Below are 24,781 nucleotides of genomic sequence, written 5' to 3' on the forward strand. Positions count from 1 at the left end.
GAGGGCGGTGTGTGTACCCGGTTGTGGGGTATGAGTGGGGCTGGAAGGTGCTATGAATTCTCTCTCTTTTCAACTCCTAAGCGGAACACATAGGTCCCTAACTGACTAAACTATTTTGCCTTGACTGGAGCCTAGACAGTGGAGTAACAGGATATGTTTTTAGCCTAAAAACTCAGGTTCATGTTGTAACAGGTCTGGTGTACTGCCAGGACAGCAGATTAGAATCACTGACAACATGATTTCCACTGAGACGAAAGACACGGCGCCCCCGTGGTGATGCTGACTTTCTGATGTCGGTTGTAATCATTCACAGGGATTAAGTCACTGAGTTGGAGAGTTTTCATTTACTGGACAAAACGTGGCCCAAGTGCGCGCTGCGAGTGGACACACAGGGCCAGGGGAGAGCGCAGCCGGTAGGCTGGGAAAGGCAGACCACTTCTGATCCTAACTGATCACGGTTAGGGGCTCAGGTTTTATCTGGAACATATGTGGAACACCAAAGAAGGATGTTAAGCAGAGAAGCGAACGTCTAATGTAGTTTAAAAATACATTTTCCTGCTGTTTGGAGAATAGATGAGTGGGTGTAAAACAAGCCCAGAGAAGACCCAGGAGGAGCCCCTCCTTGGTGTCAGTGGGGGTGGGGGTGGGGTGGCTTGGGCTGTGACAATGACAATGACAGCTCTGGGCAGGACCACAAATGGGAAAGCGGCATTTCTTCCCATCCCTCTGGGGGAGTAGACATTTCTTGAACATGACTGAAAATAAGGCATCAGAATGGCTTTATTTCCTTATCTAGTTCATTGTGAGCAGCTCAGCTCACAGGTATAAATGAAAATTCACTTATTCATTCACAAAGATCTCCGTCTTTGTAAAGCTTACATTATAGCAGAGAAGACAAAGACCCATGCAATTTTTAAAAATGCATTCGGAATATTAGGAAGTTAATAATGCTATGAAAGAAATGCTAAATGGACAATCTCCTGAATGATTTTGTTTTTGTGATAATGGCTAAATTCCTCTTGGAGATTCCTTTCACTATTGCTCTCCCCAAATACACGTTTCCATGGAGGTGGGTGACCCCTTCACCTCTGTTGCGTTCATAGCTGGGATAGGCTGCTGATGCATACATAGTTCAGTGCAGATCAGGTGTTTTGCAACCTTTGGGCTGATTCTGGGTGACAGGGAGGACTGCCTGCAGTAACAGAGGTGGAAGCACCCCAGCACGGCAGCCAGTGGAAATGCCTTCCTGGAAGGCAAGGCCCCTGCGGACTCAGGAAATGCTCTGTACAGAGGACGAGGCGAGAGCGTGAAAGGTGTGTCTGAAGACAGGGAAGCCCGTCAGAGGACGGAGCACAGGGCTGCGTGGGCTTTGAAGGAAGAAGAATCAGACCCCGACGAGACGGCCTTCACGAGAGCTGGAAACAGTAACTATTTCCCTTTCCTCACACTTCCCCGCAAACACACCCTCACAGTGCATTTCCTGAAGCCATTCTCTCTGATACACAAAGATGACCACTCACTATATGAAACCAAAACCACCGCCAGTTAGTCCATCATAAAACCACATTTCTCTACCGGGAAACTCTTCCCCATGAAACCTGATTTGTCATCTCCCTTTGGTTCACTTCAGATTCAGGGCAAGAGGTCACCTTTGGTTTGATTTGGGGGTACAGGCGTCTCCTAGGTTCAAGTTCCTTCCCTCCCGTTACCCGCTCTCCTGACAAGCTCACTGTTCTCTCCAGTGACACTTGGTACGGGAGTTAGACTCAGTTTCCTTTTTCACGTTTTCTAGTGCAACAGACAGACAGTGGCGATTATGTGATTGTTAAGTCACCGTCCTGGACGGCAGAGCGCACAACGTGCGTGAACAACACAAGCCAGTGCAGCCCCAGCCCTGCTCCATCAGCCTCGGGATTTCGACTCACCGTAGCTCCAGACGTCACTCTGGTGGGTATAAATTCGGTGTAGGATGGATTCCAAAGCCATCCACTTGATAGGCACCTTGGAATGATGAGAGAGAAAAGAAGACAACAGTTAGCTCCCCTCTGTTGAAAAAAAGGAAATCACACCGGAATAAATTACAAGCAACAAAGGTGAGGACACCGGGCCGCCCCCAGCCCAGCCCAGCCCAGTGCACCTCCCCAGCCGGTAGGGAGAGGCTTAGTCTGGTAGAGAACAGGGCCTCTGTCAGGCCCAGAGCTGGGGCCCTTTGGTCCGTGGCTGTTCTGCTGAGCTGGGTGCACGTGCTGGCAGTGGGGGGCCCTGGCTGTGCCCTGCGTCTGTGGCTGTTTGCAGGGCTAGCTGCTTGGAGCCGTGCGGGCCACAGTGAGAGCGAAGACGGGAGCAGCTGAGCCAGGGCATTCTGGAGGGCCTATCGGGACCCCCGCACCCCTCGCTGCTGGGACAGCCCCTTGGAGAAGCCCCGGGCCCGTCCAAGAGGAAGAAGCCAATGCGGCCGCGGCCAGCGCCCCTCGCGAGCTGCTGGAACGACATGGGGCCCTTTCCGTGCCGCTCTCCCAGCTGTTCTTCTGAGAGGGGCTTTACCCAGGACTGGGAGGTTGACACCTACCCTTGGCTAACGGTCACCTAGCGATGGAGCTGAGCTCACGTGTACCGCCTCTGGCCTCTGGGTGTGTCAGAAACCTCTTCACGCACCTTCCCAGCAAGTCCTGCTCCGCGGGCAGCTCTGGCTGCACGGCCAGAAGAGCCTGGCTGGACCCAGGTGCTGGTGGCAGCTGTGAGCTCACCCAGCAGGCCCCGAGGATGGCCCACCCGGGTCAGCCTGCTGGCAGGGCAGTGCTCGCCCTTTACAGGCCCGCGCCTTACCTTGCCCCCCTCCGCGTGGTATTCTTTCTCCTCGGCGCCGAGCAGTTTGGCCAGGCCGAAATCCGTGATCTTGACGTGCTGCGGCGTCTTCACCAGCACATTCCTGGCCGCCAGGTCTCGGTGCACCAGGCGCCGGTCTTCCAGGTAGTTCATGCCCTGCAACACGGGGCGGCACGGTGAGGGGCGGGTGCTCAGCGGGCTCCCCTGGAGGGCGCGGCGGGGATCAGACAGAGGGCGGGCGCCCCAGCGCAGGGTGCAGCGTCACGTACGCGACAGCCTCCGAGCCGGAGCCTGTCTGCGGACGGACTGCCCTCCACGGACACAGTGACTTGCACCTGGTAACATCAGTGACCAGAGTCTACCTGCTCCACGGACGAAAAGGGGAAGAGATGAAGACATAACTAGCTGCTGACTTACTACCTTATCTCCATCCAGTTACTCAAGCTTCAAACTCAGCTGAACAAATAGAAGAAGCCAGTGACTCAGCAGGAGCCCCGCCGTCGGCCGTGACCTGGTCACACGCTGCTTCCTGCTGGGGACGGCCGACCCCACCTGCCCGGCCTCGCCTTCCCTGCGCCAGCGCGTCTGGGGCGCCACCTCCCCAGGACCCAGGGCTCTCATCACGCTTTCCTGGAGCATCATACGTGATTCACTACCAGTGAAGGTTTGGGTCCTGTTTTATTTTCTCTTTTTGAAATTGAAATTACATGGATACTGAATTTGCTTTCATGGATACAAGGTGCCACTCCCTACCCCCTCCCTGGCTGCCTCCATAACTGCTGTAATCAGAATCAAGGCTGGAAGAGACAGAAAGACAGAATACTTGAGAAGCACCCAGCACAGTGCCCGACACATAGTGAATCCTCGGATGGACAGTCAGCCCGTGGTACCCATGAGACTGGTTCCGGGACCCCCTCTCCCTGCCACCCCCCTAACCAAAATCCGTAGATATTCAAGTCCCTTATAAAAAATGGAGCAAGTGTTTGTTACCTACACACATCCTCTTGCATACTTTAAGTCACCACTAGATTACTTATAACACCTCATACAATGTACATACTTGTAAACATAATGTAAATGCTATGTAAACAGTTGCTTGCATCCAGCCAATTCAACTTTTGTTTTTTGGAGCTTTCTGGAATTTTCTTCCCACATATTTTTGATCCACGGTTGGCTGACTCTGCAGATGCAGGACCCCGGCTACGAAGGGCTAACTGTGTGACCCCTCACCTCTAGCCCTCGTCCACAGCCTCCTTGGTGTCTCTGTCACCTGCCCTTTCTCCCCTGACAGGCGGGCTCACTCCCTGCCCCTATTCATGGCTTGAAGCCTGCCCAGCTGAGCCAAGCTTCCCTTGGACCCTCGCAAGCTCTAACCCGTTGACATGAGCTTGGCAGCCCTCGCCCCTGTGCAGGGCCAGACGGGCAGGCAGGAGAAGCCAAGCCGGAGGGTCAAGTTCCGCACACGGCCCGTGTGGCTGGAACCACGTCCTCTCCTACTTGCTCACAAAGGCGCCTCTCCTCTCCCCAGCCAGGGAGGTGGACCACATTTCCAGCCTCCTTTACAGCCGACACCCATGAACTCTCCTCCAGTGAAGGGCAGGCACCACAGAAATGCTTACCGAAGGGCACAAAATGGAAATGAATGGGCAAAACCAACTCTGCATTACTCTCGAGCCTTTTGCATGTAGCTCTCTTCATTTTAGTGCAAATGCAGGGAATACCTCTGTAGATAAGGATAGATCCCAAATTTTCTGGCAAATTCATTGCTTCCTTTTGCATAAGATATTAGGTAAAAATTACTAATTAACTTGTCACATCAAAGTGAAGTTTACAAAATTTCCTTCTAGAGTTAAACTAGCCATCACAGGAAAACAGCATCTTGTAAAGACACTACCCAGGAGTTAGTCTTTGAGGGCTATTTTCGAAGCCTTTAATGTTTTTCTTTTCTTGGGGGAAAAGAAAAAGATTCCCATGTGTCCACTGTATTATCTAGAAAGCTCCTGAATGTTTAAGATGCTGTTTGATTTAAATGGTTCCTTTCTAAGATGTCTCAGGTGTCGGGAAATAAGGTTAATGGGCTCATGTCTATTCAAGAGGAGGTGGGCAGGTGCTTCCCTGGAATAGCACTTCCAGGTTAGGAATCATTCCTTCGGGATGGAGCGTGGAGAGGGAGACAGAAGCAGGGCTTCCTAGCAGAGGAGGGCTTCCTAGCAGAGGAGGACTTCCTACTCCCTGGCACCTCCCCCGCTTCATGGGGCTCCTTTCAGCAGCACCCGTCTCCCCTGTGGTTCACTAAGCCCACAGGAGGACTTCAGAGGGCATTTCCAGCTACATTTAACTATCATCGTGAACTTGCTTTCTGCCTCTTTACGTGCCTAACAGAGGATCTGGTGCACTGGATACATTTTTTACAAAAGCTCGCTGAAGATGACGGAAGGAAGGGATGAATGAATGATAATAGCGGCCGACAGTTCCGAGCCAGGCACTTCAAACACACCTGCGAAGATGCCTCTCCTGGTGCTGGGAGGTCCAGTACCCCAGGGCCCCAGGGCTCTGAGGCCACCACTGGGACCGTGCCCTTAATTTCCCGCTGGGGCCTCCAAGTGAGACTTGTCTGCAGACCCAGAGATTGCTTCCGACGGATGCCACACCCCAGCATCTTGGCCCTGTGCCGCCAAGCTGAGCGTGCCCAAGGGCAGGTGGATGGGAATCTAACAAAGGAACTAGCTCCACCCCCGCCCCTCCCTCCCCACCCACCCCCACCCGCCTCAGATTTTTAAAGGAGCAGAGCAACTGCAATACACTGCAACGTTTTCTCGTAACACCAGCCTTCAGAGAAGGCTTGGGAAAGGGCAGGAAAGAGCAGTACGTGTCTGGAGCACACAGCTAGAGGGATTTAAATCAGACATAACTTTGGGACAAGATTAGACTCATTTGAACTTAGATAAAACTCTATTCCTTGGTCTCTGTCCCACATAATATGGCGGTTTGAAAGGCCATCTCAGTTGTAACTCTAGGCCAGCAGAGTTATAGTTTAACCAGCACCAAAGATAAGAGCCCTGACATCGCTCGTAAACTCTCAGAATCCAAACAGAACCACAGGAAGCAATATCATCAGCGTCAGCCTCATGGGGCCTCTCGGAAACGCATTCTCTCTGAGATCCTCACTTTAACTGAATGGAACGTATTTATTTTGCTAGTTAACAGGACAGCTAGGATGGATGCGGCAATCCTGAGGTTAAAAGGGGATCTGAAGAGCCACCTGGGACCTGAACGCACAGGAGACACAGGACACTTCACGAGGGTTTTAAAGACTTTCCTCGCACAACAGCCGGGGAAGGAGAGAGGCCTGGGCTGGGCGTGACACATACGGACCGTATTCCCAGGCCCTGCAGCACCCTGCAACTTAGGAGGCGCCCAGAGCAAGAGGCAGGAATGCGCTGCATTTCTAGTGTATTTTTTCACCACTATGTGGGGAAGTGGTGGGTAGTGGGGGCGGACACTGACTTGGTGACTACGGAGGTGGCAGGATAGGAAGCGGAGGGGTAGGCAGAAGGTTCTAGCAGAGTAAAGCAAAGCACGGCGTCCACACCACCGAACCCCTGCCCTCAGAAGAGGCAGGGGAGTGTCCGAATTTCCTATTCCAGGCCCCAACCTCCTGCTGTGTAGGGACAGGAGGCCTGCTAGGCTCACCAGCCTGTGGGCTCCACTCTGACCCGTGACATCAAGTGCTGGGGAAAAGCACAGCCTTGGGAGCAAGGAGCCCTGGGGTGGAATCTTGATTTTGCTACTTCCTGGCTTCAGACCTGGGCAAGTTACTTCAACACCCCTTGCCTCACTCTCCCCCATACGTAACACGGGCTACTCAGAGGATTAAGTGAGTTCATCAACATGGAGCACTTAGGACGGGGCCCAGAGAGTCCTCCCTCAGTGCCGATTGCCATCATTTCCTCCTAAATGCCAAATCCATCCTCTCTTCTCCACCCCTTGTGCCATGACCTGGAATTAGGCTGCTGCCACGTCCTGCTACACTTCCCAACGAAGTCTGATCACGAATAACTTCCCGCGCGGTGCCCTTTGCTTTCGTAATGAAGCTGCGCTTGCGGGTTCCTGCGGGGTCTCCCCTCCGCTCCCGGCAGCCCTCAGTGTCTCTTGGCCACCTCTCACTGCTGCCTCAGATGGTCCCCAGGACAGGGACGGGCTCTCACTCGTGTCCACAGCACCAGAGCCACGTCCAGGCTCCCAAGGGTGCAGGGCGGCTGCCTCACCACTGCCGTCCCCGCACCTGGCGCTTGGCTGGCCGACTGAGCCCACCTGGCCGTGCCCATGTGACGTGCAGAGCAGCCTCTGGGAGTCTGGTCCCTCGGCTCTCCTGCTCTGACCCGCTCATTTCCTGCTGCTCTGTTACCTCTGTATGGATCTGTTCTCCTCATCTGTTTGCAAGTTTGGGGAGATAGGAAATTCTGTCTTCTTTATATAAGTATTTCACATGATACCTGACACTGACAGATACATGCTCAAAAAATCACCAAGTGAAATGACCAGAAGTTGATGAATGTGCTTTAACAGTACATGCAACTTTTGGCTTTATAGTGACATACTGTAAAGTGATCGTTTAGGTGAAGTTCAACTGTAATCTTGTGGAACGATGTGAGAATAAATAAAAAAATAATTCAAATAAGTAGACTATCTGGTAACCGGATCTGCTGTGTGTCTCTGTCCCTGTCTGCGGTCTTGCTGCCCAGGGTTTCACGCAGGTACCTGCTCTGCAGCTGAATCAGCTCTTAGGAAGCGTCTTCCTCTCTAGCCGGGTGGATGGAGGCTGGAGGCCGGAGGCTGAATCACCACCCTCAGGCTGCACAGTTAGTCAGCAGGGTGGGGGCTGCCTGGAACCTCACCTTTCACCTTCGGGAGTCCTGATGTGGAGCACAGGAAAGCCAGGCGATGGGGGAGCAGACATGGGCGTGAAGGCCAGAGCCACCTGGGCCCAGACAGGAGGCCGTGCACACGACGGTCAGCGTCTCCCCCTGCCCCCGAAGGCTGCGCGAGGCTGACAGACAACAGCCCCTCTTCCGGCCCCTCTTCCAGCATGATTTTCATTCTCTCCCACCCCTGCTCATCTCTCACGACCAGGCTCTAATTTGTCGATGTGGGTGTCATGACACAGCACCTAGACCCAGACACGAGTGGCCAGCATGCTCTGCTACGTCATCGGCAGGACCACCTTCCTCTCCTCACCTGGATGGGTCTTCCCTTCGCTGCTCTCGTGCCCTGAAAGCGCCTATAAATGTGTGAGCAGTGAAAACGCTGGGGCTTTTTCCGATGAATTTAGACCAAACTAAGTATCCCGTCTGCTTAAAAAATGGATCCTTCGGATGGAATGTTTTCTGAAGTTCATCCTTATTAAGTCTCATCTTATAGAATGAACTAGGTGTAGTTCGGTGCGTGTGAAGTTGTGGTCGGTTTCCTTCTGACAGCATCCACCCACCCCTCGACCCCAGCCCCCAGCTACCTTCAAACCTCACCAGGGCCTGGTCAAGTATCTGAAACGTATATCGTCTCTCTAAAAACTCACTTCTGTGAGATCTTAATCCAAGTTAGGTGAAAGAAAGCTCTGTGGTCCCAAAGGTTTGTGAAAATGTGAAATTAATCACAGCCTAGAGAGCTGATTTATGCAGGAGTTGGCAGTCACGTGCTCTGCGGTGCTCTAAGAGGAATGAGCCTGGCGCGGCAGCGGTGTTCTCTAAACTGAATTGATGACAGACAGCATCTTTTGCATGCTAACGTTTTACTACATTATTATCCCATCTAATTATTTTGGGATTCACTAGCTGGCTTATGCAGCCAGGAAGAATGCATACACTTTCCGAAGCACCTAAGTCACTCCCCGTGAGTGAGAGCCCCCTGTACCTTCCCGAGCCAGGAGCTTAGGAAGCGGTGATGAGGGAGCAGGTGACGTCTCCACGGCCTCCTGAGACTTGAGTCTAGAATCCCCTCTCACCCTGTGTGGAAGGGCACCTCTGCTTTCCCAACCCCAGCAAGATTCCCCACTAGGCCACCTCTGTTTTTTTTTTTCTTTTTTTCTCTTGCCCGTGATATAATTTTATTTGTCCTCTTAGCAGTTTAGCCAGGACAATAAACCTGCGTAATGGTACCCAGGTCTCCATCAATCCTGGAAAACTTCCCAAGAGAGCCTGTGCCTTTGTGAATCAGGGAGGACATTTGTAAGTCAATAAATCCCACCTCGAAAACGCCACCAAGATGAGTTTCTGGTCAGCCACTAAGTGTTTCTGGGTAGTTTCACTTCTAACTTTTACAGAGAAAACTGTTCAATCCTTAGGTAAACAGTCACTAACCCAAGAGCAAATTTCTCTCTTTACAGCTGAAGAAACCATTACTTTCCTTTCCCTGCAAGGACAGACACTGCAGCGCCACAGCTATTCAAGTACAGTGCCTTAGGTTTCTCTTGTGAAATAGGGAGCAGCTCCGTCGCAGACAAATCTAACAGCTGCAACGTGAACCGACTTCGGATGAAAGTGAACCTAAACAGAGTTCAACAGGCAGAGCAGTGGATTGAAACAACAAGGTGAAATTCTGAGTAATATTATATAGAGCACTGTCTTGGAAAACTTGCAGGCCCTGGAAAGTCCACTCAGGAACTTTGGAAACTCATGGCTGACCAGGGCCCGGGCACAGCTGAACTCGCCCTGTGGCGGGCACTGCCGTGGTCAGGTGTTTGTTTCTTCCTCGTGCTGGCAGAGGACTGATTTCTGGGGTCAAATAACCTTCCATCTATGCAGACACTTGTGAGCAGGCAGATCTGAATGTAGGGTTGCCAAGGAGAGAAGGGGAAAAGCTCATGAGCGAGAGAGGACCGGAAATAGGAGACGCTGCTCTAGGGAGAGAAAGTCGATATAGAACTAGAACGAGACAATGTTTCAGCTTAGATTTTCGTCACGAATCTAACTTAAATTAGTCAAAATATGGCGAGAAAACCAGAGAGGTGAGCATGGGGTGCGTACCGGGGCCCGAGTGGGCACCTCACAGAGGCTACCCAGCACCGTTCTCGCCGCCGGGAGGACAGACGGCAGAGGCCCTTCTGCGGCCACAGAGAGACAACTCGCCGAAGAAAAGCCAGAATTGAGTTGTGAATCTCCCAGAGTCACAAGCCCGGTTCCGTACCGGGCAGAACTTGCCAAGGCTATGCGTCGCATCACGTAAGAAGTCACTTTTGTGGAGCTGCCAACTGACACAAGATAATCACAATATGCTAAATACCCAGGCACCCTCTGGTGAGCTGGGCCTCTTCACCCAGGCAGGCGTGCAGAGCTCTGGACGCCCTGCCTGACCGGGGCAGCGGCAGCCAAGGCCTGGCTCTGACGGAGCTCACCTCCCAGTTTCCAGTTAAACCAGTAAATAAACCAGGTCTTCGCAGGTAGCAAGATGTGTTTTTAAAACATAAAGCAAGTTAAGCAAGGTAACAGAGGCTGCCTGGGGTGGAGGGGGATAGCTTTGGTGATTCTCCTGCCTTAGCTCATCAGGGAAGAGACTAAGGAAGAATTTCTGGGGACAGGAGTCAGGACACGAGTAAACCTCCAGGAAAAATGCCATATTCAGCGAAAACTACTTGGGGCTAACGACCTCCTCCCCGACCCCAGCCTCTGTCCTGGGCTGAACAGTGTCCTCCCAGATCTCACGCCTACCCAGCACCCCAGAATGTAACCTTCTTTAGACATAGGGTTTTGCAGATCTAATCGGTTAAAGACCTCGAGATGAAGTCCTCCTGGATTTAGGAATGACTGGTGTCTGCTAAGAGAGAGGGTGATCTGGACTCCGGCCTAGGGCAGGAGGCCACGTGAAGACCGGGCAGAGACGGGAGGGGCCTGGAGCCACCAGAGCTGGGGAGGGAGGAAGGATTCTCCCCGAGAGCCTTGGGAGGGGCATGGCCCTTCTGACACCTTGATTTGGAACTTCTGACCTCCAGAACTATGAGTAAGCCTCTGTTGTGGTAAGCCACTAAGTTTGTCGTGCTTTCTGGTGGCAGCCCTAGGAAACTAACACGGTCAGACAGAGAAATAACCAGCCTTTTCACGAGACCACAGCACGCGAGGCGCACAGGCTCTACCAGGACCACTGCCTAGCAGCGGCCACGGGACTCCTCTGCTCTGTGACCGGGGTTACGGCCGAGAGCACCACGCGATGGGCGGGCGTCCGAGAGGCACGCCCACACCGCCGCATGCCAGAGCCTCCGGGGCTGTGGCTGAGACAGCGACCCCGGCAGGCACTGGAAGAAGAGGGTTGAGGCAGCCTCCCACCGCCAGCCTCACCCTGCACCGCTGACCCCAGAGGAGCCCGTCCTGTAGCGAGCGTCTCAGGCGGCTGCAGGCTGAGCAGGGCCCAGAACACGTTTGCGTGTCTTTAGTCACCTTCTACGCCTGCTGGGGGCTGAGCGAGCGAGTTCAGAGCATCCTCAGGAGTGAATCTGCAGGACCGAGGGTGCTGCCGCCCTGGGTGAGGCGAGCAACCAGAACCTGGATGGGGCCTGGGGGACGAGCGGCGCCCTGTCCTCCCTGGTTCCTGCAGGCTCCCAACACCCGCCCCGGGGCTGAGGGCGGGGCCTGCCCACAGATTCCATTCATTCAGCGGAGTGACCCGTATACCCACTGTCAGGAGAAACAGAATTTAGCAAGTTGGGTTGCAGACAACTGATGCACTACTGGCCTGAAGAGAGGGAGATCTGAAATGGAAGAACGGTCCTTGTGAGGCCGCATGAGCAGCTAACACCTGGCTCATTGCTGTGCTCCTGGTCTCAGCCCCACCTGGCCACTGTCTGCCCCCTCAGCCCCTCCCTCGCTCCGGATCTAGCCTGTCGACAGGGGGACGCGTACGGAGCCCCGTGAAGCAGCAGAAACGTCTGTTCACCTCCTGCCACCGCACGTCAGAGCCAGCACCTGTCTGTCCACCCGGCCACTGTCACCTGACAGCCTTGGCCTGGTTTGCTGGCCTTGTGATCAAGTCCTGCCTGGGTGAAAGCCACACCTCCTCCTCTGCTCCAAATTCAACAAAAAGAATGCCAGGGAAACAAGAACACTAACATCAACCGTACTGAGAGCCCCCAGTGCAGAGAAAACTGTGCAAACGTAGCTGAATAATTAGATTTTCAACGTGCAGTGGGATAGGCACCGATCTGATGCAAAGGACACCTGATTCAATTCAATCCAAACTAAAGAAGACTGCATGCCACGTACATGCATGTGCACACACATACACACACCCTCTTGGCAAACTCTATGCTGTCCGAGGATGGAGAACGTAATGATTAATTTCTCGGGTGTCTTTATTTCCCCTTTGCCGCTGTTCTCCGGGGCTCTCCCTCAGGATCGCATCATGCCAGGAGGTGAGGCTGGGGCGGCGAAGCGACGGCAGCCACCAGCGCTGCCTCGTGGCCCTGCCTGCCTTCCCTGCAGAGCTGCGCGCCTGCTCCGAGCACGCTCCTCTGATTTACCTTTGCGATCTGCACGCACCAGTTGAGCAGGTGCTGGGAGCCGATGTTGTCCTTGTGCTCGCGGACGTAGTCCAGCAGGCAGCCGAAGGGCATGAGCTGCGTGATGAGCTGCACCGTGGACGTCAGGCAGATGCCCAGGAGGCGGCACACGTGCGGATTGTCCACACTGGCCATCACGTAGGCTTCCTGGGGGGAGAGGAGGAGAGGGCGCATCAGAAGGGCTCCCCGCCGTGGCTAAAGGAACAGGCAGACAGACCATTTCCGGGTACAGAAGTCAAACACGATTTTGAGTTTGGAAATGTGCGCGTGTGGAGGACAAGGGTGCCCGTGAAACGTCTAGTGCAGTGGACGTTCCCGTGGGGTCTCTTGCACGCGAGGCTGTGGAGTGACTTGATGGGAGACGGCGTCCTCTGAGTGCACGTGCGGATTCTGCATCACAGAGAGGCCCGGGCAGCGCTCGCCATCGGCAAAGCGTTGGGTGAAAATGAGACCTGATGTCTCCAAGTTTGGGCGTTGCTGAGTCCTTACGAAGACCTCCACCTCAAAGCCAAAGGTGCCGCCGCTTAAAATGGTGTCAGGGCCGGTGGGAACCCGTGCTTGGGGCCCACACCCTGGTGAAGACTTGCCCGCTGACTCCGGAACCCCGGCCTTGGGCACCGTGGAAGGAGATGCTGAGAGCTCTGAGGGGGGGGGGGTCGGGAGAGGGAGGGGGACCTCACCTCCCCACAGAGCACCGGGGGCAGAGGGGGGAGCCACCCCCCCCCGCACTGCCGGGACCACGGGCACCACTGCCACGCACGGCAGAGAAGCCCTTTCAGTGCACCGTTTCTGGCTCTGAACCGGACGGAGGACGTTACACCTACAGCGATCGCAGACTCTGCTGGCGGCCCAGGATTCATTTCTGAAGAGGTGGTCTGTGTCGCCCCGCCTCAGTCTTGGGAAGGGAAATCCATGCTGCTCTGCAGAACCCACTCCCCACAGCCCCGCCCCTGCTAATTCGGAGGCTGCCGTGGCGGGAGCCCGGCACAGACCCACAGCCATGGACTTTATCTGAACGCTTCTGCTATCCTTGGGCGGAGGAAGCGGATTTCATTTACAACCATGCACATAACTGGGCCTCGCTTTTGTCTAAGAATTAGGGAATCCTCAATTTCCACCAAGAAACTCCATCTCTTTCCCTTTAGAATCCAAAGGGGGGGGTGACATTGTATACAGACACAGAAGGGACCACCTGGTCTCCAAGAGAAAGTTCAGAGGCGCCTCTCCCCACCTGACCGCTGCTGTGCTCGGGGGTGTGGGCCCTCTGTGCAGAAGGGAACACGGCCTGGGCCAGGTGAAGGCACGCCAGGGGGGATGCTGGGGCAGGCACCGCAGGAGCCAGAGGTGACAGTGGTGACAGACAGGTGGAGGGGCACGTACACACATCCCTAAACACAAACGTGATGGCCTGAACCCCTCCCCTGGCCTCACTGTTCCTGGGGAGCCCGCCAGGCCTCGCACAGCCTCTCCTCCCACAGACCCCCGCTCCTCCTTCTTCTCTGCTCCCCAACTCTGCTCACCTGCACCCGGGAGGGCCTTTGTCTGGAATGCCCTTCCACCTCCTCTCTCCCTGGCTGACCCCTCCTCAGAGGGCATCCCTGAGCCCCAATCTAAGTTAAACTCCCCTGGCATCTTGCAGTTTCTCCCTCGGGGGAGCAGGCTCCGTACGGCCTGCGAACTTGCCAGAGACGCCAACCCTCGGGCCTCACCCGGGGCAGGTGTGCCGTGTGAGATGCACGGAGCTGGGGCTTATCACCTCACCTCCCCAACACCTGCTCCTGCTACGTCCTTCCCGTGGTGCCCAACACATCTCCAGGCACAGAGCTGCCTCAGAAACACCACGGCCGAACGACACTGAAATCATACGAGACAGAGCCCATGCCACGTCCACTACGGAAAGAAACCCACAGCTCTGACATCCGCTGCAGAGCCACCGTCTGTGTGGACGCTGCCCCAAGTGGAGACGCCCTGCTCTCACAGGCAGTCGGCCTTTCTCCTCGTCCGTGTTGCAAACGCGGCATCACAACAGCAGAGCAGGTGTTTAATGCTATGGACCTTCTGACAGCTCTTCACCTTTGAAAAGGGCTACTGATAAAAAGTTAAAACTGGAGAAGGCCTGCAAGTGGTTTCTTCTCAAGCCGTTATTTGTCTGAAGAGGAAACTGAGGCCCAGTGAACGACGACCAGAGACCACATTTCTTATGTCAGGGCGGGGCCCACACCCGGGGCTCCCCCGACCCAGGCCCTCCCCCGCTTACCCCACGCACCGCGAGGCCTTGTTGAGTGCTCCGGCAGATGGGCTACCAGAAAGCTCCACACCTTATGACACAGAAAGAGCACGTATATAAATGTGTTTTGCATTCTCGTTCTGTTGCCTGCCCTAAATTTAAACTGGAAAGTCTATGGAAACATCAATAGGCCGTGCGATCGCCAGAAAAGCACAAATCGCGTCTCTCCCCCAGTCTGGGAAACTGTACAACCATAACACCAAAGAAATCCCCTGGCTGTTCTTATTTTCTTAAGATCTGGTGGAGACTTGGAAACATGTTGTATTCATTTTAGAGGGGAGAGAAATCTGCAGATCAGAGCAGTCTGAGCGGCCCATCTGCTGCGGGCCGTGGGGAGCTGACCTGGGGCTCGGGGAGCAGAGCATGGGCGTGGGTGTCCGGCCACACAGAGCCTGGAGCCCTGCCAGGATCCCGCTCCTATTAAAATCTGGTACAGCCACAGATTTCTGCCTCCCAAAGCCCGGGCACAATGGGGATGCTGTCTGGTGGAGTGTCCTGTTCAGTGTGTGCAGGAGTTAACGTGAGCTTTGTTCTTAGCTTTGTTTTTCTTGGAATCTCAAAGGTGCACTGTGACCTACGGCAAGAACGCTTGGTATATCCCCCAGCCATCTCTGATCGGCCACCCCCGCCAGGCGTGCAGACTGGCAGGCAGAGCCCACGCTCGGAGGCTCCCAAGGCTGAGGTCAGAGTCACGTGGCAGAAGGGCCTCTGAGGCTCGGTGACCTTGAAAGTCTATTATTTTGTCCAACCGTTGAAATTTGGGGGGCCTTCCTTCTTGCCGTCTCCCTCATCTGTGAACTAGTTTACGTTATTAAAGATTGGGGAAAAAGGATTCCACTAGACTTTAAACTCCTTCAGGAGAGGCAGACGCTTAACTTTAAGAATATTTCTGAAAGTGTCCCATTAACTAAGCCACCACTGACCGCAGCGTGCACCAGGGCTGGAGGGTGTGTGTGCTGGACCTCAGTGCTGGCCTGGGTAGGGGAATAAGAGTACGGGTTGCTGGAGCCATTTACAAGTGCGTGTGAGTGTTTCAAAGCCCACGCTCAGGGCTTCCCTGGTGGCGCAGTGGTTGAGAGTCTGCCTGCCGATGCAGGGGATGCGGGTTCGTGCCCCGGTCCGGGAAGATCCCACATGCCGCGGAGCGGCTGGGCCCGTGAGCCATGGCCGCTGAGCCTGCGCGTCCGGAGCCTGTGCTCCGCAACGGGAGAGGCCATAACAGTGTGAGGCCCGCGCACCGAAGCCCACGCTCAGTCCCCTGGGCTGCCTGTCACAGAATTAACTTGCCTTTTAACTCACTGTTGAAACTGTCCCTCAAATCACTGGCGGCTGCTTCAGCTATCCCTTCCCTCAGGGGCTCCCCACAGCTGCGCCCACCCTGCGAGGACAGGCTCCCTGTGTATGTGGGGCAGAGGGAGCTTCGGGAAAAGCAGGCGGAGGGCCTCGGGCTGCCATCCCTCTGGTTACAGCCACAGGACAGGTGTTAGAGCAGGAGGAAGAAACCGGGGTGGGTGGGGGGACGCAGGGAGAGAAGGAGAGCAGGACAGAGACAGCGCAAGAGGCGAAATGGGACTTCACACTTTTTTTTTTTTTTTTTACCTTGTCAGTCTTTCCTTTCTCTATCTTCTACCCCAACTCTGGCCCACGAACGCAGATTTCCTCCAGTTTTAGGGGTCCTGGAGGGCCCTTCTCAGTGAAGCTACTTCCTTCCCAAAGTATAGCTACTGTCTTCAAAATCGCCCTTACTCTGCGTAGTGAATATTGTTAAAATTCACATCTCAACACCGTTTTGTGAAAGTTATTAGAATGTCTTAAATGAGTAACAAATGAATTAAGGAAGCCAATTCTGCAAAAAGATTTTCTTTTTAACAGTGTAGGAGAAGGAGCTAGAGGTTGAAAGTGAAGAGACTTCACAAATCACTTGTTTGCTGTACTTCTTGTGGTTATGGAAACAGGAGTCGACGTTACGTTAACAGACTGTACGTTAATTTGTAAACTGTGAAAATGAAAGATAACTCTGCCTGGTAAGCTATCATCAGTGTGTGAGACCTTCTGTTGCACTGTGTTAATACATCATCCTTCATGGAGAAGATACTGGGGTGGGACTTTCCTGCTGCGATGAAAGGAGAGGAGGCTGCCTGGAGAAAATGGGGTTGGAGAGAGTGCGCTCCTGGGAAGCTCACTGTCTGAACGCTTTCTTAAAAAGGCCCATGTTTGCTTTGCTTACTGTATATTCTGTGGGTTAGATACAAGAGTGGGGAAATGTTATATTTGACCTTTGTCCTTCGTGGCTGTAACACGAACTAAGTTCTCTAGATTTTCGACTCAGTAAAGGCAGTCGTTTTCCTTTTTCATTGACTGTTTCCCTAATTCACTGCTGAGCCCCTCCAGCTCCTCTTTCACTGGCTCTGCTTTGGGACAAGAGCAAGAGAAACCCACATCCACCACGGCAAGCGGAGGCCAGCGCTGTTAGCCCGGGACCCCAAGGGTGTGTCCACCGGAGCTTCCTGAGCTTCTCTACCTGCAGAGGGTTCTGCCCAGCTCCAGGCTGGCCCCTCCTGCATCCAGCCTCTTTCTAAGACTGTGCAGCCCCCTCACTGGCTAGTGAGGGTCCAGGGAAGGTGGAAAAAGTTCAAGAGAATCGCAAGTAAACATATGTAACAATAATCTTGTGGAGTATTTCAAAGAGTCCATAAAGTAGCAATCAGCAGACGCTGGAAATAACCTTTAAATTACTTTGAGAGAAAGTACAGAAGGGGAGCAAGAGATTATAGAGTTCATAGAGCATCATAGTGTTAATCCTAGGCACCTTTACAAAGCCATTTCAGAGATGAGCTAGCTGGTGGAAGAAAACGAACATGCATTTCAGAGTCAGAAGTAACCACGTGCTGGAATCCTACCCCAGCCACGTGACCCTGAGCATCAGGCTGCTTCATGCCTCCGTTTCTTCACTGAAAGCTTGGCGAGCACAACACCTAGAGCAGCACAGGCCCGCCAGCGGCAGTCACTGAGATGGCAGGGGTAAAGCCATGAGCACAGGGACGGCCCCCGGTGGATGCCCAGGGACCGCAGGCTTCCGTACTTTTGGGGGCCGATAAGAGAATGGAAGAGTGAGTCTTCCCTACGAGAGAGAATTATACCAACTATAGCCAGAAGGAAAAAAGCCAGGAAAAGCGACCATTTAGAATGCGATGATGACAGAGTCTAAAACAGAGCAATGTGCTGCCAACCACGAAGAAAGGTGGCTTCTGGCTTCCAGGCCTGCAGAGAGCTAGAGAATAAAGCAGAAACTCACATCAAGAATCTCCTTGTTGGCTTTTGGAGATGTGGCTTCTCTTAATTCCTTGATAGCCACAGGAATTTTAACCTTCTCGCCTTCTGGGATCCAGAGTCCCTGTGACGAAGAGAGGTGAAGACATTGGCTGGCAAGCGTCATACACGTATCAGGCGGCTGCTAGGCTGGCTGGGCATTAGTGACCCCACCCCAAAGGGCGAGGGGCTCGAGCACGGCCCTGCACCCAAGGCCACCGGTGCTGGGAGTCACGACAGCTCAGCAGCTCTTTGGCTATCACGTTCCAGAAATCAGAGTAGTTAGACGAAACCCCTAAGCTCGTGCCAGTTACACAGTCAGTGTGAGTCATTTTGTCCAGAATTCTGAGATTCCGGGTCTAGGCCTAACTGAAATCAGACTACGCAATGGGGATGTAGGAGAGAGAAATGAAGAGGAAGCTGTTCTGAGCTGGGCTTTATTCAGATGCTGCTGTGCCGTGACAGGCAACCCTCTCTCAGACGGACTTGTGCCACCCACCCCTCGGAAAGCTCACACTGAACTCCTGAAAATGTCTGTGCCTGTGTACAGATCTCACCGCACCAGTTACTTGTCACTGGGATTATAAAAGATTTCCTCTAGACAACCTGAGAAAAACACTGGCTCTTCCTAAACGCTCAGTGACACAAAGAGCATGTGACCACGATAAAGACCACCGCGGAAGGCGCCCGGGACCCTCGGGGGGCTCACCTTGTACACCGTGCCGAATGCTCCGGAGCCCAGCACCTTGACCTTTTTTAATTCCGTCTCCTTTAAGATCCTCAAGAGAGCTTGGTTGGGAGCTTCTCCGCTGGGCGTCAGAGGCTCGACAAGCTGTGACAGACAAGAGGAAGAGACGATGCCTGCCGGGCCGGGGAGAGGGGTGGCAGGTCCAGACACCAGGGGACAGAACTCGCGGCTCTCCCTCCGGAGACAGGGACGCCTGCTCCAAGGCACTTGGTGAGACACTCGGAAGGAACAGGGACTGACCCCTCCCCCCCTCAAAAAAAGGCATCCTTGAACAGAACAGCTCCTTTGCAATAAGTGCAATTTCTATTTCTGTGTCCGGGCCGAGAACACTTGGGGAAGGACAGTGTTCTGTGGTGGTCACTCTGCTAACCGGTCGGGCCCCTCACAGCCGTTTTGCTGTAGCTGCGGTGGGTCCCTCTTCCCAGGGCCTCTGGCTTCTGACACGTTGTCGGACACGGATGCCGGTTGAGAAATCACGGACAACACGGTCACAAACGTGGCTCCAAAAGGAGCAGCCGCTGGTGTAGACAATGGCATTTTCCAAAGTAACACCTCCTGAGCTCACGTTTCTGCGCGCCAGCCTTCCCCTTGGCCGGCCCGAGCGCCCGCCCCACGTGGGCAGCGGGCGCCCCGGCTTGGGAACCGGCCGTGGGACTTACCCTAGACACAGCTGCATTCCCCTGGATACAAGTACTAACATGTGCATGGAGTTGCTTATAACTGGACATTCAGAGATTCTTCTGACTTTTTCCTCGCGATAAAAAGAGCACAGTAATACATCTTCAAGACGCAAGCCTCGGGCTGCCGCGCCTCCCCGCCCCCTCGCGCGCGGCGCTCACCTCGCGCTCCTGCAGCAGCCGGCGCAGCGTGCGCTTGCGGACGATGCGGCGCCTGCGCAGAAAGAGGCCGACCCCCAGGGCCAGCACCAGGGCCAGCAGCAGGGCGCCCACCATCCCGGTGGCGATGGACGGAATCCTGGGCCTGGAACGAGGTGGACACGCAAAGGGGTAAGGTTTGTTACCTTGGCATTTCACATATTTCCCGTACGTTCTAATAGCATGACGTCATTTAGGGCTAGCTCAGAAAGTGGAATACGGCGCAGCTCGTAAAGGAGAAAGGAGGGCGGACTTAGAGCCCCAGGGCAGGGTTTCCAACTTCCTTCAGTATAGGAGCCTGCTTTGTCGCATGTTTTACACTGAGGTATCATTTGGACTTCTCCCTACAGGATCATACTTTTCATCTGTTGATTAAGAAAACACATCATTTAAAAAGTAACTCAGAGTTCAGTCATGCTTTTCACATGAATCTGTGTGGCTCGCCGGAGTGTCTCCACGCGTTTGAGGCACGCCCTCCGTGACACTTGCGATGTCTGCTGGCCAGGCTGGAAGGAGGGACCCTTTCAAACCTGTGGAGACTTCCCGAGGGGTCCGGGGCTTTCAAGATGGGACCAGAGCCGTAGGAAGTGCTGTAGCATGAGTGTGGAGGGGGTGAGGAAGTGACAGGATTTCCACACGGACAGCAGAGCTGTCAGGGATGAGTGATGTCATCCTGCAGCCACCCCTCCCCCCATAGAGCTCGGGTCAACAAACACCCAAAACTCAGGTTCTAAAGCTCACGGGGAAAGAACCGTCTGAATTAGCAGATTCTGAATTTAGAATCTTCATAAAGCTTTTATTCTCCAGCACCTGTGCCATCTAAGCTTCTGGCAAACTTCATATTTTCAGGTAGAAATGTTAATGAATATCGAAGATTAATCAGTAGCACCGTTTGCACCTAAAAAAAAATGCCAGTGTTCTTACAGATTTCTCACAAGTGGGTCAGATGTACTTCACGTAAATGGTATTGATGACGCTTTCTTCTTAGCAAGTGCAAAAGTCATCTCCTGAGTTATACCATCTTCCCAATTAATACAGTTTGAATTAATGGGTTTTTCCCATTTTGAAGGGGACACTGAAAGATACAAGGAATAATTTGTACAGAGTATGTGTTCCATGGGAAGTAGGGGGAGTGAAAAGAGAAGAAAAGAATTAAAAGGGTAAAAATATAACAAAGGATGGTCGTTGACCGGTTTCAGGGTGGGGATGTGACGGAAAACCTCATAACTAAGACGCTGATTGAAGCACGAAGAGAGGACGAAGCTTGCTGGTGTCCTCGTGGCTCAAGTGAAGAGGGGCGTAAAAGGAAATCTTTATCTTTGAGAAACTGCCCTATTTGTCTTTCATGTCTCACTTGATAGCAGGAGGGATCAGTTGTCTTGGCTAATTCTTCGGCAAGAGACTGAGCTGACTGGCATTGAGGAAGGTTGTTGAGGGGAGGAATTCTGTAAACATTACTGGAGATGGCAGAGGTTCCTGGACGTTTGGCTGCTGTTTGGGGATAACTGGTCAGTGTCTTGTGTATAATTCTGATTCTTCGATAGACATTATTAATTGGTAGTATCACTCTTTCCTGATGAGTCTGAACAGGAAGTCCCAATTCTGCTTTTCTCTGTGCAGCATTTCAGGCAATGACGGCAAAGGGATCACAACTGAAATGCTGAAGGAAGTCCTGTGTTTAGGAAAGGAAGTAAGGGGAGAAAGTCTCCCAAGGTGGAGCTCTGTCATTGAACAGACGGGTCACTCAAACACAGGTCTGTGGTAGGGCCAACTGGGTCAGCGAGGAAAGAGGAGGGAAGCTGGAAGAGGAGAAGGACCCAACAATCCTGGTGACCTAGGGAGCAGGGCTGCGTGTAGAAGCGCTGGGCCGTGAGGCTGGGTCCGCGTGGAGGGGCCCAGCACTCCTGTCCTGCCCTCCCCCCTGGCCCCAAAGCACAGCCAGCAGCGTGGGCAGGGTGAGCTCTGCTAGGAATGCCCAGGCTGGCCCAGGGTGAAGTGAGAACCAGCCAAGGCAGAGGGCCGTCGGAAAAGAGGGAAAGCACTACCCTCGCCCACAGCGCTCTTGGTCATTTCTGATCAGGTTATCGCATACAGTGTCACACTTACCCACTCACTGCACAGCCTTCAGAACCGGGCCCAGCACAGCTGTAGGAATTGAAAGAGAAATACACATTTCGATCATTTTACTTCTTTAGAAACCTATGGGGTTTCTAGCAAGAAGCTATGGACAAGGGAGACGCTCATAGGGAGAGCTCAGCCAGTTTACATTTGAAGAGCTGATGGACAAGGGTAGTGACTGGACAGGTGCCCTAAGAGGGAACCACCTGAGTGTCAAAGGATTAAGGGGTCCTTGGGAAAGCTGGTGGTACCCTGCATAATTCTGCAGAAATGATTGTCAAATATCAAGCAAAAGAGGCCATATCATGCTATCGTTTAATTTTGTCAGAAAAATTATTCCTTGTCTCCCACTTGATTTATTATTTTTTGTTACATGTAATTAAAATACGCAAAATTTTGTGTCATTTCGTTTAATTTATTGGCATAAAATTTCAAAGAAACCATCCCCTGACGACTTACTATAAAATGTGGTTCCGTTTAAAAGTGGATTTGCGGACTTCCCTGGCGGCGCAGTGGTTTAGAATCCGCCTGCCAATGCAGGGGACACGGGTTCGAGCCCCGGTCCGGGAAGATCCCACATGCCGCGGAGCAACCAAGCCCGTGCGCCACAACTACTGAGCCTGCGCTCTAGAGCCCACGAGCCACAACTACTGAAGGCTGCACGCCTAGAGCCCGTGCTCCGCAACAAGAGAAGCCACCGCAATGAGAAGCCCATGCACGGCAACGAAGAGTAGCCCCCGCTCACCGCAACTAGAGAAAGTCTGCACACAGCAACGAAGACCCAACGCAGCCAAAATAAAAAATAAATAAATAAAATAAATAAAAGTGGATTTGCTTCAAGTTTGCTGACCCATTCCCTGGGGTAAGCAGACCTGCCCTGTGGGAAGGGCACGGCTTCTGGAAGCAAGCATGCACCTGTAACCTGGGCTTTCTCACTGCTGGCTGGTGAGTCGTGGTGACCCCAGAGCCTTTCTAAGTGTTTCTTTAACAATACAAATGGGGAAAGCAGCGCGTCCGCTCTTAGTCATCGTTGACACTACGTGTTTGATGATGCTGTGCACATCGCGGATACACAATAAAAGAAATGTTTTCTTATTTCCCCTCACCTCATCAATATTTCTCCATATTTAAAAAATTAAATCCATTTTTAGTACGTAATTCCTTTGGGAGAAGATAGAGATAGTAATAACAAGATTACGGAAAACTATATATTTTTCTACCAATGCTATATGCTCACAGACACACACACATATAGAAACACATTTATTTCCCAAAGATAGAAAAAACAGGAAAAATGTATTTATTTTATATAGGTAGTATAATTCTGCTTTTGAGAATCTGCTCTGAAATTGCTTATTTTGGGGAATATGAAAAAAATAGACTAAGTGAAAAACTAGCAAATTACAGTTTATACTATGTTTTGTAGAGTTTGCAGAGTGGTCCGTATAACCAGTGTGCTGGTATACCCAAAGGGAAAAGTATGAAAAATCTTGAAATTCCTACCAAGGAGGTATTTGGTAACGTTCAGAATTCATTCTGGATTTAAAAAAAAGAGTTTAAAAGTAGGAATAGATAACTGTTTCTTTAACAAGATAATAAGAATCTCACACTAATAGCAAATATTGTTCTTAATGGTGACTTATTACAGCCATTTCCACCACCATCAGATATAAAATTCTCATGTCCACTACCATTGTATCTGATATTATTCTAGAAATTCTGGCCCTTGTAATATGATTTGAAACTTTTGGAAAAGAGATACAGATACCGTTACTGGAGACGATATAATTGTTTTCCTGGAAAATTTAAGACCATGAACTAAAACGCTAATTTCAAAGGAAGTTCAGTAGAGACCACCAATACGAGATGAATATACACCTCCTCCAAAAAAAATCAAAGGCTATCTTATATATTAGATATAATAAATAATAGATATAATAAATGAGAAGGTATACTAGAAAACAAGGTCCACTTCACAGTAGCAAAAATAAATATAAAATGTTTAGGCAGAACATGAAAGAACACAACTAAAACTTTACTGAAATATAAAAAAGAATATCTGAATGTATGAAGAAATTATCATTTCCTGACTGGGAGTACAAAATATTGTAAAAATGTCAGCCCTACTCAAATTAATCAATTGGCTTTAGTGGGGTTGTGTGTGTGTGTGTGTGTGTGTGTGTGTGTGTGTGTGTGTGTGTGTGTGTGTGTGTGTGTGTGTGTGTTAAACTTGGTAAAATATTCCAGATCACTTGCAACACACCAATGGCTTAGACTAAGATTAGAGGGAGAAGACAGTCACATGCAAACCACACAGGAAATGCCCAGGCTTCCTACATGTTAGCTGGGGAGTCAGCTGCCTGGGACTGAAACTCTTGGACCACAGGGTCATGGAATGATGGAGCCCTTCCATTTACCCTCATGATGGCTGAAACTCAAGAAGGAAGGTGAAACGACGGAAGTTGACCAGGGTACCAGTCATTCCCAAATCACTTGTCTCCAGGCCCAGGCTCTTCCATATAAATGCAGTGAAAATAGTTTTTTTTTAAAACTTAGGACATACTCGGAAAATTTTCAAGACTCCTGATGTTTAGAAGTCTAACTGGAAGGTTCTGCACCCCTTCAGAACACTAACCATCACTGTCACGGTCATAATTACCACCGTCACTACCAGCAGGACTGGCACCGTTACCTCCTTCACCAGCATTATAACCGCCACCATCGTTACTGCCACCTCGTCACCAGCTCCGCACCGCCATCTGTGCAATCGCTGATTGAGTGCTCGTGTGGTCCACGCACTATTCTAAGTACAGTACACGTATTAACTCAAGATCTCAAAAATCCTGTGAGCGATGCAGTCTTATTATCCTAATCTACAGGTGAGGAAAGTGAAGCACAGAGAGGTTAAGACACTTCCCCAAGTCCACACAGCTAGTAAGAGATGGCTCCAGAGAAGAGTAACGGTGCCAAATAAAGTTGAGGATTATGAGATAGAAGGGAATGTGAAGTATATGGGACAACTTCTCCTTCTGATTTCTAGTAGTCCAATTTCATTGTCCAATTTATCATGTTAG

The 24,781-nt window shown here is 52.1% G+C and overlaps 1 protein-coding gene across 13 annotated transcripts in view; it reads right to left on the minus strand.

Moving 5' to 3' along the window:
* Positions 1-24,781, minus strand: part of EGFR (epidermal growth factor receptor) — a 194,465-nt gene that overhangs the window by 14,418 nt on the left and 155,266 nt on the right. For 10 of the 13 annotated variants that reach the window (XR_009542090.1, XR_009542089.1, XR_009542087.1 and 7 more), the window contains exons 16-22: positions 21,696-21,734; positions 19,554-19,695; positions 18,676-18,798; positions 17,953-18,051; positions 12,332-12,517; positions 2,827-2,982; positions 1,926-2,001 (exon numbers count right to left, since the gene is read on the minus strand). Coding sequence is in view for 5 of the 13 variants with exons in the window: in XM_060157499.1 (XP_060013482.1) it covers positions 1,926-2,001; positions 2,827-2,982; positions 12,332-12,517; positions 17,953-18,051; positions 18,676-18,798; positions 19,554-19,695; positions 21,696-21,734 (821 nt within the window). In the remaining 8 variants the exon portion in view is untranslated. Of the gene's footprint in view, positions 1-1,925; positions 2,002-2,826; positions 2,983-12,331; positions 12,518-13,764; positions 14,261-14,627; positions 14,689-16,501; positions 16,796-17,952; positions 18,052-18,675; positions 18,799-19,553; positions 19,696-21,695; positions 21,735-24,781 lie in introns of those variants that run through there. The other 3 variants (XM_060157500.1, XM_060157502.1, XM_060157501.1) reach the window with 3 other exon arrangements.

The sequence above is a fragment of the Lagenorhynchus albirostris genome, chromosome 8 (assembly GCF_949774975.1).
Source record: "Lagenorhynchus albirostris chromosome 8, mLagAlb1.1, whole genome shotgun sequence".
Lineage (NCBI taxonomy): Eukaryota > Metazoa > Chordata > Mammalia > Artiodactyla > Delphinidae > Lagenorhynchus > Lagenorhynchus albirostris.